Consider the following 16,254-nt stretch of genomic DNA (forward strand, 5'->3'; position numbering starts at 1 on the left):
AAGTAAAAACAAGAATTCATTTAAGTTTGTATAAGTTATCTGCCCTTTAAATGACCTCAAATAAGTAGAAAAGTCTGATACAGGGGCAGATAACTCAAAAAACGAGAATGGTGACCCAAATGTTTTTTTCGCTTAAAATGTTACTGTTATCATATTCTAACAACATGCCAAGTTTAAAGAAATTCTATTGAACAGTTTTTATTTTGCCTATATGTCTATATGAAAACTCCCGAAAACGTCCTTAATGTATTCATGATTGTGACAAGTGTTGAAGCATATCTAGTACAAGATGTCCCTTAAAGGGTCTAGACTCCTGGCTATGGTTTTTTGACATAATAGGATTGAAAACATTTTTTCGAGATTTTTATACTTCATGATGTGATCTATACAAATAACTTGTGTATAAAATTTCAGATCATTTGTTCACTCCTTTTTATCCAGAATAATATTTTTTTCAGCTATCCATAAGAGCATTATAACTCATCTATTCTCAGTGCTTGGGCAAAACTGATCTGTAAAAAGGTAACCCAGATGTAAGGGAACTGAACCCATTATGTCAGGTAATGACAGAGAACAAGTGTGTGAAGTTTCAACCCATTCCTTTAATTATTTTTGGAGAACCAAAGTATGACAGTGATGCCGATCGAAACTTGGCCGGGTGAGTACAATAGCTCTCCCTATCTTTGAATAGGCCAGCTAAAAAGTGCAATGTTGATCTATGTAAGATTTTCAAATTAAGTATTTAGGCTTTTGGACTTCAGTGCAGCTCTTTTAAATTTTACTACTATCACCTTATTTTCTGATAAATACCAGACCTTGTCAGTAAAGGCTTGACTGTAAGTTGGCTCAAGTAAAAGTCAAGGTCTATAGAAGAATTCAAACCCCAATTCATAAGAAACAATTTATTGAGATTTAGCAAACTTATAATTAACAGACACTTAAGGCCATTAATACCATTGTTGTCATTTCAAATGGCTTTAACCTGTTGGAACCAGGACTAGTTTTGCCAGCAGTATAGAGCCAATAAATGTCAAATAAAAGAGTCACTCTTTGTTGTATGTGAACATTAAGAAAGACACATACTATTTACGAGTTATTACTTTTAAATACTTTAATATCAGGGAAAAAAAGTATTGAAAGTTAAAACAACACACCTAAGTTAAACAAACATTATCTCTTAAATCAACAAAATAAACAATAGGAGCTTACAGACCCGCATGTTGAATTTTTCATGATAATGTAATGACTGTATATTCTTTTTTTTCATGATTGTTGTTGAATTTTCAATCAATAAATCCCCTACAGATTAAAGATAAACCATTTGACTTTTCTCCAAATTTTATTACCATATCATTACCACCGTCAACACTGTGACCGACTTCTAACAGGATTTCAGCAAGCCCAGAGTATTACAAAAGATTGTCAAATATGTACGTAACTTCCAACCTATCATATTAACCACATCTATATGATGGCATTTGTCCAACAATATAAATACAACCCTGTATTAAACTACAATTTACTTCATTTGGAATTCGCGTTTTTCAAAACTCTAATTCTATGTGCATATCTAAAGTAAAACAGCATATTAAGAGATTAAAAATTCTATTTTATGTTGTAAATTCAATTAAATATACAAACTTACCATTTACAAAGGTTATCACTATAATTAAAGACTCTTGATTTTAAATGTAAAATAATTTATATCGATCAATCCTTAAAAATGTTATAAAAGATAAAAACAAATTTCTCTTTTAAAAAAAACCCAACAAACAAGTAGTTCAATTACAGCAGGATTTATTACAAGTTGTAAAATTTCAATAAAATATCATTTGAAGTTGAAAGATCCATCTATTACTAACTGAATGCTAATGTTGTCAAACCTGTGTCTAAGGACCACCTATGAACTATTTAACACTGTTAAATCACCCATGCACTATTAAATACTGTCAAAGACCACAAATGAACTATTAAACACTGTCAAAGATCACCTATGAACTATTAAACACTGATAGATCACCTATGAACTATTAAACACTGATAGACCAACGATGAACTATTAAACACTATAATATTACTTATAAACTATTAAACACTGATAGACCACCTATGAACTATTAAACGATGTAAGAACACCTATGAACTAAATACCTATGAACTATCAAACACTAATGAGCACCAATGAACTATTAAACACTATCATATCACTTATGAACTATTAAACACTGATAGACCACCTATGAGCTATTAAACGATTTAAGACCACCTATTAACTATGAACTATCAAACACTGTTAGACCATCTATGAACTACCAAACATTGTCAGAGATCACCTATGACTTATTAAACACTGATAGACCACCTATGAACTATTAAACACTGATAGACCAATTATGAACTATTAAACACTGTCAAATACCACCTATGAACTATTTACTGTCAGGTCACCTATGAACTATTAAACAATGTCAGATCACCTATGAACTATTAAACATTAATATTATAATTATAATATAATAATTAATATATTACAACAGTTGTATCTCATTGAATATGCAGTTTTCATCATTTCATCATTCATGTACTAATGATATATTCCTGGTCGAGACAATTCAATTTTTCTGCATAATTTCACAATTCTTTTCTTCATGGCAGTCCAAAAATGATAATAATTAACTTAATTTAAAAAAAAACTGAACAATGTCAAAGTATTTTCAACACTTATCGCCTATTATGCTATATACACAAATAAGAAATATAGAAAAAAATATAGAAAACTACAATATAAAATAAATAAATCTTCTCACTCTATAAGAATTTATTATTGATAATTTAGATGTTAACAAAAATTAGCCTCCTCTTAATTCATTGTATAGAATCTATTTTCAAATGTGTTTTCAAACCTTTAAAACCTTTTACTGACCAAATCTGAGTTAACTTATTGATCAATTTTTAGTTCAATGGATGGTAAAATATATAAAATAGCATTTCCATAACAGCCTTACTTAAAAGTTTTATTGCACTTTAAGCCAGGCAGAAATTATATTGACATAAAAATAAATTTTTCATCAAAAGAGAACTTCAGACTACATTGAAGAAATAAGCCATATATAATGTTTTTTTATCAGTTTCTTCACTCTGCTGGTTTGTTTTGGGTTGTTTTTTTAATACAGTCTTAACTTGTCTGAATGACTCTCTGTTTTTAACAATATCATTTATAACCACCTTCCTTTTGAGATCTTCTCTGAGGTACTTCTATAATATATTGTATCTAAATATAACATCTCCCTGTCTAATGCGACAAGCAACCTTCAATCAATTACCCCAACTAGAATTCTCATTCGGTTTAAGGTAAATTTTGTTATTTGCTACCATATAAGAAAATGTTAATATATTGAAATTTGAAATGCTGATACTTGACACACTATATAAAAGAACTCTGTGTAAAGTGAACTAACATTTGAAGTTGCTAAGACAGGTTAAACTGTACCTCTTTCTATACATTCATTGTTCTTACAGTAAGAGGTCAGAATTTCGGTGACAAAGATAGTACATTGTATCTTCTGTTAAAATTTTTGTATGTTACAATCAAAATCTAAACAGATTGTCAATATTTATAAATTTCTTACACTATATTTTTCATAAGAAGACTTAATTTACTCAACTGGAGGTATTGCACTCTAAATTTATTATTATTCACAGTGATTCTTTTCACTGTATTTTACAGCCGAATAAAGGCTTTTTTTTCCCCTATCCAAAAACAGGTTTTTTATTTTTCCCCCTAAAATGCCCCCTTGTGAAACTTCAAAAATAACAGATCTTTAAAATTACTGAACTAAAAAACAGAAATCTAATTTCCCTATTTGGGTAGCTCCTTTCCCATATACCAGCAAATTTAAATTTAATTGAAAATAATTTTTTTCCCCCTTTTTAAAAATGTGGGGGGGGGGTTTAAAAAATTCCATTTTCAGTTTTTTGGTTTGATTTCGGGTTTTCCCCCCTTTTCTGAATTTTAAAAAGCGTAATTTAAATTTTCCCCCCTTTTAGAAAACCCCCAGGGTTTGTTTTTTGGGAAAAAAAAAAATTTTGGGGAAAAAAAAAAAAAACAAAAATTTTTTTTTCCCTAACCCCCAAAAAAAAATAAATTTTTTTTGGTTTTTCCTTTTTTCAAAAGATAAATGACAAAAAAATAAAAAAAAAAAAAAATTAAATAAAGGGGTTTACCCCAAAAATTTTTATCTGTAAAAAACCTTTAGACTTAAACAAAAAAAACAAAAAAATATTTCTTATAATGTTCCCTTACTTCTTAAATAAACTTATCAAGGATTAAACACACTATATATGTTGTAATATGTTACTTAATAATGCCCCAATCATTAATGTTGTACTCTTCATACTCTGGAGGTACCAGGAAAAATTTGAGGGGTATCAACTTCCAGTTGCTACCTGATTCACAGTTTTGTTGTCATTTTGTCTTTCGAACCAGGCCTACCCATCATTGCTTAATATCTTAAGTAATCATGATGGTATGTACTTTATTTATACATTTAAAAGTTTCTACAATAAAATCATACAAATTCCTTCAAACCATAAATAAATTTTGTATGCTGATTTCTTTGTTCCTGTCAGACAGTCCAAGAATTAATGTCTTTTTACCTTTCAACATGCACTACAGTGAAAGCTAAAAACTCCCTGGAGAATTACATGTATATATAAAACTGGAACTTATAAATTTCAGGAATTTCAAACACCTTGTTAAGTAAAATCATCCCCTTTTAATTCCAAATTGACATTGAATTTCTATAAATTTTTTGTAGAAAACATGCATTTTCTGTTCAAATTTTAGTCTTTGAAATTGGAAAATATTAAATGTCTGTTTTGTAAATTTAGACTTAGAGAAACTCACAGAGTAAATCTACAGAAAAGAAACTACTACAATAGCTATCAGTGACCACATGTGTCGATTCATGATAGCCAATTGCATGTTTCAGCTACTGCGTAGTAGGAGACACTACAAGTCATAAATTTACAGGGCAAAATGTTTTTTTTCTTCAAGGGCCATAACTCTACCAAAAATCATTCAACCCGAAAACCCATGTAATATGAGCACATACTAAGTCTTAAGCTACTAATCAATCCTGAATTTCAAAAGTTTCAATAAAATTGCATCAGAGGTAGTATAAGAGAAGCCTTGACAAATAAAAATAATTAAAGGGCCATAACACTGACAAAATCACTGAACCAGAAAATACCAATGATATGCACAACTTGACTTGGTATTGATCATTCCTGAAATAGCTCCAGTAGTTTCTGATGTGTAGTTCAGACAAGCTTCTGTGCATCTGGCAACACCAAAAAAAAAAAATTTTATTTTTTTTATTATTCAAGAATCATAACCTGTCAGTGCAATTAGGGTTTAAAAATTGTTGTCATTTAGGCAACTAATTCAAGAAAATCTGGTTGTCGGAAGTAGAAACTGGTTGCCCGAATATTTTCATCAGAACATCTCCAAGCAATAATTGATCAAATCTGCAAACTTATCTTCAATGAGAAACAGTCATAAATGTAAGCAAACTAATAGCCTTCGATCTGAAGGTAACACTGTTCTAAAAATAGATTTTACCTTATCACCACTACATCACCTGTACTGACTTTCGGACAAGGGATTAGGGAGTACACATTATACATGATGTTAATCAGCGTATATTTACTTTGTTTACATGCAATATTTTAAGAAATTGTAGAATGCAAACAAGTTGGAAATGGAATTTAGTGTGAAAAGAAAAGGGACAACTACACACAGTACTTTTGAAAAGTTAAATTTAAACATATGTCACAATCTGCTCTGGCCTCTATATTTGTCAATAAAACGGTTTTTGTCATAATCAATTTTTCATTCAGGCAGAAAAAAAGTTTGACTCTTTTGATTGATGAGGCGAAGTTTAAAAAATGCACCAGTAATTCTAAATTGGCGATGATTTTAACAACAAATATTTTGTGTGAGACATAAAATAAAAAACAAATGTATTTTATTGTCTATTCGTAAACAGTGTATGTTAAATCACGGACTCAGTTTAAATATACATGCAAGCATGCATGTACGTATACATTATTTCTGATAAAGTAACTACTAGAATCGGCATTTTTTATTAGGTAAAATAGGAAAAATGCAGAGTTTTGCTTATTCTAAAATTATTAAAGAATTGATTTAAGATATTAATCATTAATCTAATACTCGTAGCACTTTGGTGGATAGATTCATGACTTCTCCAATCTGCGTATTTTACATAGAAACAAAAATTATGTACGGTATATCTGGACAGAAAGATACTTTTTCATTTTTTTAATCTCAATTTCTTTAAAATCATACCATATCATATCACCATTTCTAATTTTAATAAACAGTGAAACACAAAACAAATTGCCAAGCGCCGGCATTTTTTCTCAAATTGACATGCAGGGAAAGTATTGCCCCCGAAAGTTATTTCTTTTTCACCATATCATCTTTATTTTCCTGATGGTTTTAAACCATCTCAATCATGCTTTACGCAAGTTTAACTCCAGGAACATCATTTCCATTGAGAGAATTGTGAATAAAAGTATTCGTAACCATTACATGTTGTATAATCTACATGTAGATTAACCAGTTTCCTTGTCCGAAAGTGTGGCTATTTTTAGAACAGGTCTCTTATCAGTGACGTAATTACGATGCTTATCTCAGATCGTTCCCTATTGTATTTGATATCTTGCATTTTATCACTATTCCTTGACATTTTTGAAGAATACTTTCTGCAAATTTTTACTTGTCCATTGGGCAAGTGAACTTTTAAAAATTGGTTGTCCAAACCAAAAAATGGTTGTCTCAGGCAATAGGACAACTGCTAATTTCGCAGACTGATCATAACTCAGCCAAAAATCATTCAAGTGGAAAACCTGTGCAATATGCCCAAGTACTTGAGCTATTTCGATCAATCCTGTAAAATTTCATTGAAATTGCATAAGTAGCATAATAGGAGTAGTTGGGAAAAAGTTTATTAACACATTTTTAATTCAAGGCCATAACTCTACCAAAAAGCATTCAACCAGAAAACTTGTGTAATACGCACAAGAACTTGAGCTACAAATCAATCTTGTAAAGAAAGTTTTCATTGAACTTTCATAAGTTGTATAAGAGGAGTAGTCCAGACATACTTTAAAAATAATAATCATTAATAAAGGGCCATAACTTTGAGTCTGACCAAAATTCATTATGAACTGGAAAATGCTGATGACATATATACAACTAGACTTGGTATTGATCATCCCTGTAAAGTTTAGATGAAATTGCACCATTGTTTCTGAGGAGTAGTCCAGACAAACTTTTATGTAGCTGGCACCACCAAAAAAAACAACAACCATTTTTATTCAAAGGCCATAACTCAGCCAAAAATCATTCAACCGGAAAACACGATCAATATGCCAAATACTTGAACTACAGATCAATCCTGTAACATTTGATTGAAATTGCATAAATTTGTGGTATAAGCAGAGCAGTCCAGACAAACTTTGAAAATGAAAATCATTAAAGGGCCAAAACTCTGATAAAAATTATGGAACTAGATGGACAGACAGACAGATAGACGACAGAGCTAGAATTGATCTTTATATGACACAAAAATTGACACTTATTTTGTGTCTCTATCATATGTTACAGTGTGGTTTGTTTGGTTTTAATTAATGGGTGTAAAGTTACACCAACAGTTATACTATAAAACAGTTGCCTTATAGTGTCTTGCCACTGTTTTACTGGTTGAGGATGATGAAGACCTCAGGTGCCTCGCCATGCATTATTTTTTTATGATTTTCATATGTATGAAAGAATCATATGTTACAAAAATGCATCCCCAATTCTGGGAATAGATTAATCAAATTACAAACTTTATTTTATTGAGGCATTTACTGGTATATGTCCCTCTGACTTCCACTGTTCCATATTTAATTAACTACTATACTACAGGCATATAGGAAAGAATCTGTTGTCAAGAACGCTTTACATGTATTTTAGCGTTTACAGCGTAATCTTGAGAACTGATTTTATTTTTTGATATCAGTTTTAATGAAAAGTTCGATGTTCATATGTTTAGTAAACACTTTCTCTATTTCTTACCTCTTTTCTTTTTAAAACCATGAAAACATTCAATTAAAATCCTATCTTCCCGTGACGGCCATTTTTGTTCCGGTTGACTGACTTCACCAGGACAGTGTACGGTCGCGTATATTATTGCATAAAGCTTTTCCAGTTTCTTGTTGTACTCTGCCAGGGTATTTTTTAAATTTAAGATTGTTTTACAGAAATTTATTTTGAGTGGTGAACATGGGAAAACAATAGAGATTTTGTAGAAATCATAAAACTTTTAAAAACCGGTGATTATGTCATTATTACCTGTTCGATTTGTTCCTAGGCGACATGTTGAAACTTGCATTTGAAAATGGGTTTAGTCTCAAGTTAATGTTATTCAGTCCGATAACAGAAGTATTTTGGCCATGTATTGTATTCATTTAAATTTTATACTAAATACAAGTTTCGAGATAATTAATTTACGTTAGATAATCTTCTTGTTTTGGTGGGACTTTTCGTCACAGCAGATTTTTACCCTTTCGCACCCAGCCAAAATACCAACAAGAAATATAAACACAGAAAAGTTTATAAAAGTACACACAGTATATTTTTATGTATATTTTCTGTGTTCCGGTTGTTACATGTTCTTATGTGAGCCATGACAGTATGAAAATCTTGAAAATCACTCGTATGGCTTATAAAACCAAAGGTTAAGCCAAGCTTTACCGATCTTTCAATGTTGCTATATATAGTTGTGAACAATCATAATTTATAATTCAATAACGTTAAATTGTATTGATATTACTTGGCCTGAGCACTGCAGAGTGGTGGATGACCCCCACCCCCGGGATTTGGCTTCTGTTCATAGATATAATATAGTCTGGATATTAAAAGGTTTATTTGTGTATGTTAAAGTTAAGTAGAAAATAAAATCACGGCCCAACCCCTTGGAATAGTAACATATCAAACTCCCTCTGGAATATGTATTACACTTCGTCAAGATAGTGTGATCCCTCAACCTAGTAAAAATCCTGAGATGCACCTGTAATACATATATATATATATATATATATATACATGTTATAGAATAATAATGATATTTAATCTTTAATTTGTTATTGCATCCCAAAAGTATGCTATAATTTAAGTGTGTCATTTAGGGCATTGGTAAATTTTTGTCATTTTTAATAAAACTACACACTCATTCTCACTTAAGTACGACATTCCGTGTCTTTAATGTTCTATGAAAATTTGTGGAGATATATAAGCCCGAACATTCTTGTAAAATGTTTTAACATTTGGTACTGCATCAAAGATTTAATTTGAGCGCAAGTTTACTAGCCTATTGGTTTGATTTTGCTAGTGACAGTAGCTTTACCCGTAAATGACCAGAGCGAAAGAAAATTATAAAACAGTGATTTTCTCAATGAAAGTGATATTTCTATGAGAAAAAATGTTTGTTTTGATTCGTACTATTGTTTTCGTTTACACTAACTTGGATTTTATGCAAATCTAGCAATTTTGTGGAACATCTAAGACCATTAATACGCTCTTTTACTCATTTTTTTTTTACTATTTTCAGTTCAATTGTTTAAATATTGATAAAAAGCCCAACCTTGCCAAAGGAATATCTGCTCCATTTCATAAATAAATATGAGTTAATCTTCAATTATTATAAATATATAATTCAAAGTATTTACATTTCTTTCTGTCAATCCATAGCATCTGGAGACTGGGTCACTTACGGGACAATTGAAAAATCATTTACGAGTCCTTAATTAATTGTCAATATATGAGATGACGTAAATTATTTCACATTTGACAATTGAATAATAAATAAATAGGTACTTCCAAGAATTCGTCAGTAATTTTTACATTTTCTTACTCGTCCATTGTATGGATCTGTGGATTTTGTAAGGTTATTCATTTTTAAAATGAGATTTAAGCATATTCGATATAAAATGCATTTCCATGAGTTGTTTTTAAAAAGATGTATTTTTTGTCAGTTCAATGATTGATTCTCATTTCCAGATGTTCATATAAATAGATGATAGAAAATTTATTTAAAGAGACAAAATAAAATCGCCATACCATATGCACAAATTTAAGGACCAGTGTCTCGAAAATGACGAAATTTATTTTCTGGTTCTATCTAGAAAACCTGTCATAGGGAAAAATCTAGGACATCTGTACTGGTAATATTTTATATTTAAGATGTCAAGATACTTATAATTTTGGAATGGAATAAAATTTTAATATACAAGAAAGTTCATTTTTCAGTTCTAGAATTTATGAAATGTCGTACTTAAGTGAGAATGAGTGTACAACGAAACAAAGACAGTGATGAAGATTTAGCCCTTTTGCATTTCTATATTTGTCATTAGCTGTTCAAAATATTTGTCTAATTTTATCTAGTATATTCAAGGTTTTCTACACTATCATGAGTGCTGAAGTTCTTACCTCAATGACGTTAAGGTACAGCTCTTCCTTGAAGTTTGACACGAGGCTTAATCTGTAATAATTAAGTCTCTGAGTATCATGTCCTTTCCTTAAAAGTCTAAAATTCACTTAATTGCTCGTTTTTGCTTTAAAACCGGTATAGTTGTTAGCTAGAATGACACTATGAATATATGGAAAATGTAACAGTTTAACCTTAAAACTTTAAACCTTTCTACGAAGGAAATACATATCTCCAAAAATTCTATTTGTCGCTTGATTTTCTCTGAAATCAGAACTTGAAATAGATTAAAACTTGCATTGATTATAGACATTGTATATGATACAGACACTGGCAAGTTTCATTATTTTCTGACTTGCATTTGGACAATTTACCACATTAATGCTTAGAAAATATCTATGATTATTGAATATTTTCTTGAAATCGTTAACTTTAAGTTTAACAAAGGTAGACATCATGTAAGTAAGGGTCATCGTCGGAACACACGGTACTACTTTTACGGTAAAAAGCCTGGGTTTCCGAGAATGATCCCACTGACAGTTTAAAGTAAATAAACATTAATTAGTCAAACATTTATAAATGATGTATAACGCAGATCAAGATACTTAACATAACTAATTTGCAGTTTTAGGCCATTTTTATTTATCTTTTGTTCAGATTCAAAACGATAACTAATATTTAGTGCCGACGAGAAAATATGTACAATATCACAATATCATTTATAGCTTAAGGTCTTCGGCGTACCCGTTTATATAGTATGACATAACATGAAAAACAAAAATATTAAAAAGCGGCTTATAAAGTTTTGGAAGCCAGAACTATACCGTTAAAAATATTGCAAATTTGATTGGGGAATATTTTAGTTTATCATTTCTGTTATTTGATAGTTTTTGTTTGCTCCTTAGCCGATATATTGATATATTTTATTTAGATTGTTTAAGAATAACTATTATTAAGACACGATATTTTTTACAGATCGGCAATAATGAAGCGTTTTACCGTATTAAGTTACCATTGTTAACAATCAGTTCATTATCAGTAATTCTAACACGACCCGCATTTTTCCCTATTGAACATAGAAGAACCGAAAGTGTGTGTTATTATGCTATAAAATCACTGTTTGACGTTCTATATTTAGACACGTGACGTAACCACTAATAAAATGTGACGCGCTGACAATAAGTACGGAAACAAATCAGACGCAATTTAGCTAATTATCATGTACGGTAGCATTTATCTGTTGATATCGTGTTAGAATCGAAATAATACATGTATATCCAAATCGATGATTTTATTGCTTGATAACGATGCGCATCATTATATCACTCGGGCTACGCCCTCGAGATATAATTCCCCGCATCCGAACTCCAAACAGTGATGTTATTGAGCAATAAAATCACAGTTTGGGGTATATTATTTCTTAAATTTCTTTCAGAAGCTGAAATATGTTCTGATTCTTCGTGTTACTTAATTATGTACAGGTTAAATGATTAGAGATACATATAGGAACCTTCACTGAACGTTTTACAGATTTATTTGATCTGTTGACAATTTGCAATCTTTAATCAAGCACTGAATCTTGTATGTACTGTCCGATCATTACTTTCCATAGAAATTCTTTGTGTGTCCTGTGAGGCTACATGTATATTGTTTACATTCTTTGTCAGTGAACTGGTTTACAAGCTTAGGGTTTCATTATCTATACTGCATATGCAGTTATTTATAATACTTATTTTTCTTTTTCGTTTATAGCGAAAATGTCGCCTGTGCGTTTGATCACATTTGACGTCACGAACACGATAATGCGTGTCGCCCGAAGTGTAGGACACAACTATGCCAACGTAGCACGCATGTACGGACAAGACGTAGACGCTGTTAAACTAAATCAATCTTTCCGAACCGTGTATAAGACATACAATGATTTGTATCCAAATTTTGGCGTTCATAATGGATTGACTCCATTTGCATGGTGGAATAAAGTAGTTGTTGATTCTTTCAAGGAACGCCGGAAGTGACGGGGAGAATTTAGAATAAAATCGCTCAGCATTTGTAATGTAATGTTTTCCACTTCACAAGGTTGGGAAAGATTTTGCCTGACGCCGAAAAGACATTATCGAACCTTAAAGGAAGACTTTTTAAAGCTCCCGGGAGTAATTTCAAAATTTGACGATAGATTGGAAAAAATATTGACACAGTTAGCGTTGAGGCATTATTTTGACTTTGTTTTAAGCATCGGCGGTTGTTAAAAAATAGCCAAAACCAGACTCTGGTATATTTAAAATGGCATTCAGTATGGCGGATGTGAAACCCGAGGATACTCTTCATGTTGGAGATAATGTAACTAATGACTATTTCGGCGCAGCCAATGCAGGGTGTGCTGGTGTCCTGTTTGTTCCACCAGAGAAAGACATTCCCGAAAGATGTTAACAAGACGTATGTTTATACGGAATCTGTATTCAGCTAACAGACTATATTAAGTGTTGAGTTTCCAATTAATATAAGTAATAACGTGGCATATTTTATATTGAAAATTCTGACGGAATATTTTAGAATTGCATTTTTTTGTCGTTGATTCTCTATTATTTTCTTTGTGTTTTCGTATATAAATTATTTTGTCAGTGACTGTAAGAATATTTTGATACAAGTTTATTCTATATATGAGAACATATAGTAGATACGGAAATAGGATTAAATTTTTAAATTGAAACAAACCACCAAAAGATTTGATAGCATGTTTGAAACATGTAAATGTATGCTTATAAAAATGAGACAAAATTAGGAACTACTTATTTTACGAAGGACAATTCATTTACGCAAAATTTGAACAATTAACACTAAGCGGCAGTCAGAAAATCTTGAAATAATCAAGTACATGTATGTAACATTTTTTCCGTGTCACATTTTTTTTTTCAAGCAGGTTAAGTCCACAATGTAAAATTTTTTGAAATTATAACGAAATAGCCGGATAGCTGTGTTTCTACTTTTTCCCACAGAAATGTACTTTACAAACAAAAAACAACAAACACATAAATCAGCATCGTGGGCAAATTGTCACAAAGACAGGCCTGTACAAAGGTGTAACGTCTTTGATAAAGCATATGAGACGTGTCACTTTAAATGATGGTATTTGATTAAAAGAAATAATTTTATCAAAGTTATTTTGAATTATTTCAAATTTTTTATTAAAATTATGTCCATTTTTTTAAATGTGAGATGATAGGTTTTAAATCCATACGGTTAAGAAACGTACGTAAGTTTAAGATTTAAAATCTTATATCAGCAATATTTTTTAAAAAGGCAGGATGTTGTTGGGTTTTTCTCACTACTGCCACCCTGCATGGAAAAAAAAAATGAAGGGGGACTTGAGGTTTTCCTCAGATTTAAGATATGGGAAAGTTTTAGGTTTTATTGTACCCAATCGATTAAAAAAAAAAATAAAATTTTTATTCTTTTTAATTTCCCATAAAAATGACATTTGGATATAAAAAATCAATAAATTTATGGTTTACCCAATTGGCCCTGGCCCAACGCTTAATCAAAAAGGTTTTCTTTTCCGATTGGGGTTTAAAATTTCCGGGCCCAAAACCTTTGTCGAACAAAAGGGATAAGGATTGCTTAATTTCTTGGTTGGGTTCCCCGACGGATTCCTTTCAAAAATAGAGGGAAAACAAAATTTTGGAAAAATTTTAAAAAATAACTATTTCTTCATCGAAAATACTGAATCTAGAGTTACGAACACTAACTTGTTCCTTGGAATAAAATGTTGTTTTTTTTTCATAATTAATCCAAAAGTGACAGTGACTGTCATTTAGCGTTAGCTTGAACACTCATGTTTTTGGTTAAAATGATTGGTTCTAATTTCAGCTGCATCCAAAAAGTAAGTTTTTTTGAAACATTTATATTAATTTTAATTAGTTAGAACTTTAAATACAGGGCAGGCACACATCGTCCTTTCCTATATATTTACATGTACTGCAATATCCGTGTTTGAAAAACAACAAAGCATAAACAAACAAAAACGAAAACAATTCAATAATCGAAATCTCGACTTTGGACTTGATTGAATTCGTTCGAAGGTGTATATCTATAGCAGATCTTGGTATCGATTGTCAACATGAGCTTTTCATGCTTAAACTATTGGTGTAAAATCATACAACTGCCTCACAAACCACGGTGTATTTAATTTTAGACAGTGTGTGACCTATCTAAAAGAATGGATTTTTAGTAGACGAGATTATATTTTTAACATATAAACAAATCTCACAATGATAAAAGAATAATATACCCGAATTACTCAATTGATAGAGCATTGGGCAGTAAAATAGGGCGACCCGTTTTCGATTCCCCAACTGCGCATGTCACTGTCGTCATTGCTACGACCATTCAAAAGTACCTCTGCTCTGGTATGAAGTAACGAAAAAGTGAAGGCATTCAGTACTGGTAGTGGAATAGTTCTTCTTGTAGTCTACTTAACCTTTATTTATTACACGTTCTGTGCTACAATAAATAAAATAAACAAAAACAAAAAAAAAAAAAAACCACAAACAAACAAACAAAAAACACGCACACAAAACACACACAATTCAATTTACATCACAAAATATTGTAAGTTAATGGGGTTTTTTCTAAATGATATCAGATAAGTTAGTAAAAATGCCACCGTTTACGAGTTAATTAGTTACTTGTTTGAACTTTTGCTTATAATCAAATCTTTATTATAGTGACATGTGTTATACGTATATACATACACAAAAATACACAAAGATGAACAACTGGCCCATAGGACCTATATAAGTCACCTAAACAAAAGATCATAATCTGGGCATGTGTTATAGTTTTTGAACATGTTATTAACATTATCAATACATGTTATGCATTTACGGACAGTTCAATTTTTACGATATGACACAAAATTATGAATTAGTAATCATGATCTATTATATAATAAGTCTCCTTGTACAATAAATTTGATAAAAAAACTTTATTTTAGTGGTTGCTTACGAGGTAAACTATAGTTTTTCATTGTCCGCCATTGTATTAAATGCATTATTTGAAATAACATTTCCAAAAACAACAGTTCTAAACACCATTGTAACTATAAGTGGTTTCACTGTATCAACATGAGCTACATGAATATCTCCCTAGTTACAATATATCACCTGGTTAGTAAAACAAAGGTACAGTAGAGAATTATAATTAGTAATGAACAAGAAATCACAATTGTAAAATATATTTAAAAACTGTATCAGTTGTTATAAAGACTAGTGTGTTATACTAGTGAAAACAAAATATAAGGGCTTGTTCTGTACCTTTTAAGACTCATTTTATCTTATATGTGGTAAAGTGCCATTTCCATAACCTGCTCTACTGTATGCTATCCTTTTTAATCAGTTTATAAGCAACATGTTCATTTGCAGTGTCTGGTAATTCCTTTTATAATTCTAATACTATTGTTTTAATATTTTGTCTGAAAATCAACAATGCTTTATGTGGACCTCAAATTCCGTTTATTTTGAGTATCACATATTTGGTATTATTTCATGCATTCGCGTGTGTCCGTATGGGATGTAAATATGCTAGAATTCTGTTGTCTATGGAGTTATCCCCCTTATAAGCTAAAACAAATGCGTATGTATGTTCGTACAGCAAGACATATAAATTAAACATGTGTAATTGTGAAAATGTTAAAGAAATAAAC

General features: G+C 30.8%; 2 protein-coding genes across 2 annotated transcripts in view; one reads left to right on the forward strand and one right to left on the reverse strand.

Moving 5' to 3' along the window:
* LOC132745628 (centriolin-like) overlaps positions 1-8,659 on the reverse strand; it is a 63,365-nt gene extending 54,706 nt beyond the window's left edge. The window contains exon 1 of the mRNA XM_060734577.1: positions 8,423-8,659. The gene's annotated coding sequence lies outside the window, so the exon portion shown is untranslated. The remainder of the gene's footprint in view (positions 1-8,422) is intronic.
* LOC132745624 (haloacid dehalogenase-like hydrolase domain-containing protein 3) lies at positions 8,153-13,004 on the forward strand. The gene is given in 4 exon segments (XM_060734572.1): positions 8,153-8,301; positions 12,309-12,560; positions 12,633-12,811; positions 12,813-13,004. Coding segments are annotated over 3 exon segments (597 nt in total). The 5' UTR covers positions 8,153-8,301; positions 12,309-12,313; the 3' UTR covers positions 12,984-13,004.
* Positions 13,005-16,254: the final 3,250 nt, after the last annotated feature.

The sequence above is a fragment of the Ruditapes philippinarum genome, unplaced genomic scaffold, assembly GCF_026571515.1.
Source record: "Ruditapes philippinarum isolate M1 unplaced genomic scaffold, ASM2657151v2 ctg4403_1_1_1_1, whole genome shotgun sequence".
Lineage (NCBI taxonomy): Eukaryota > Metazoa > Mollusca > Bivalvia > Venerida > Veneridae > Ruditapes > Ruditapes philippinarum.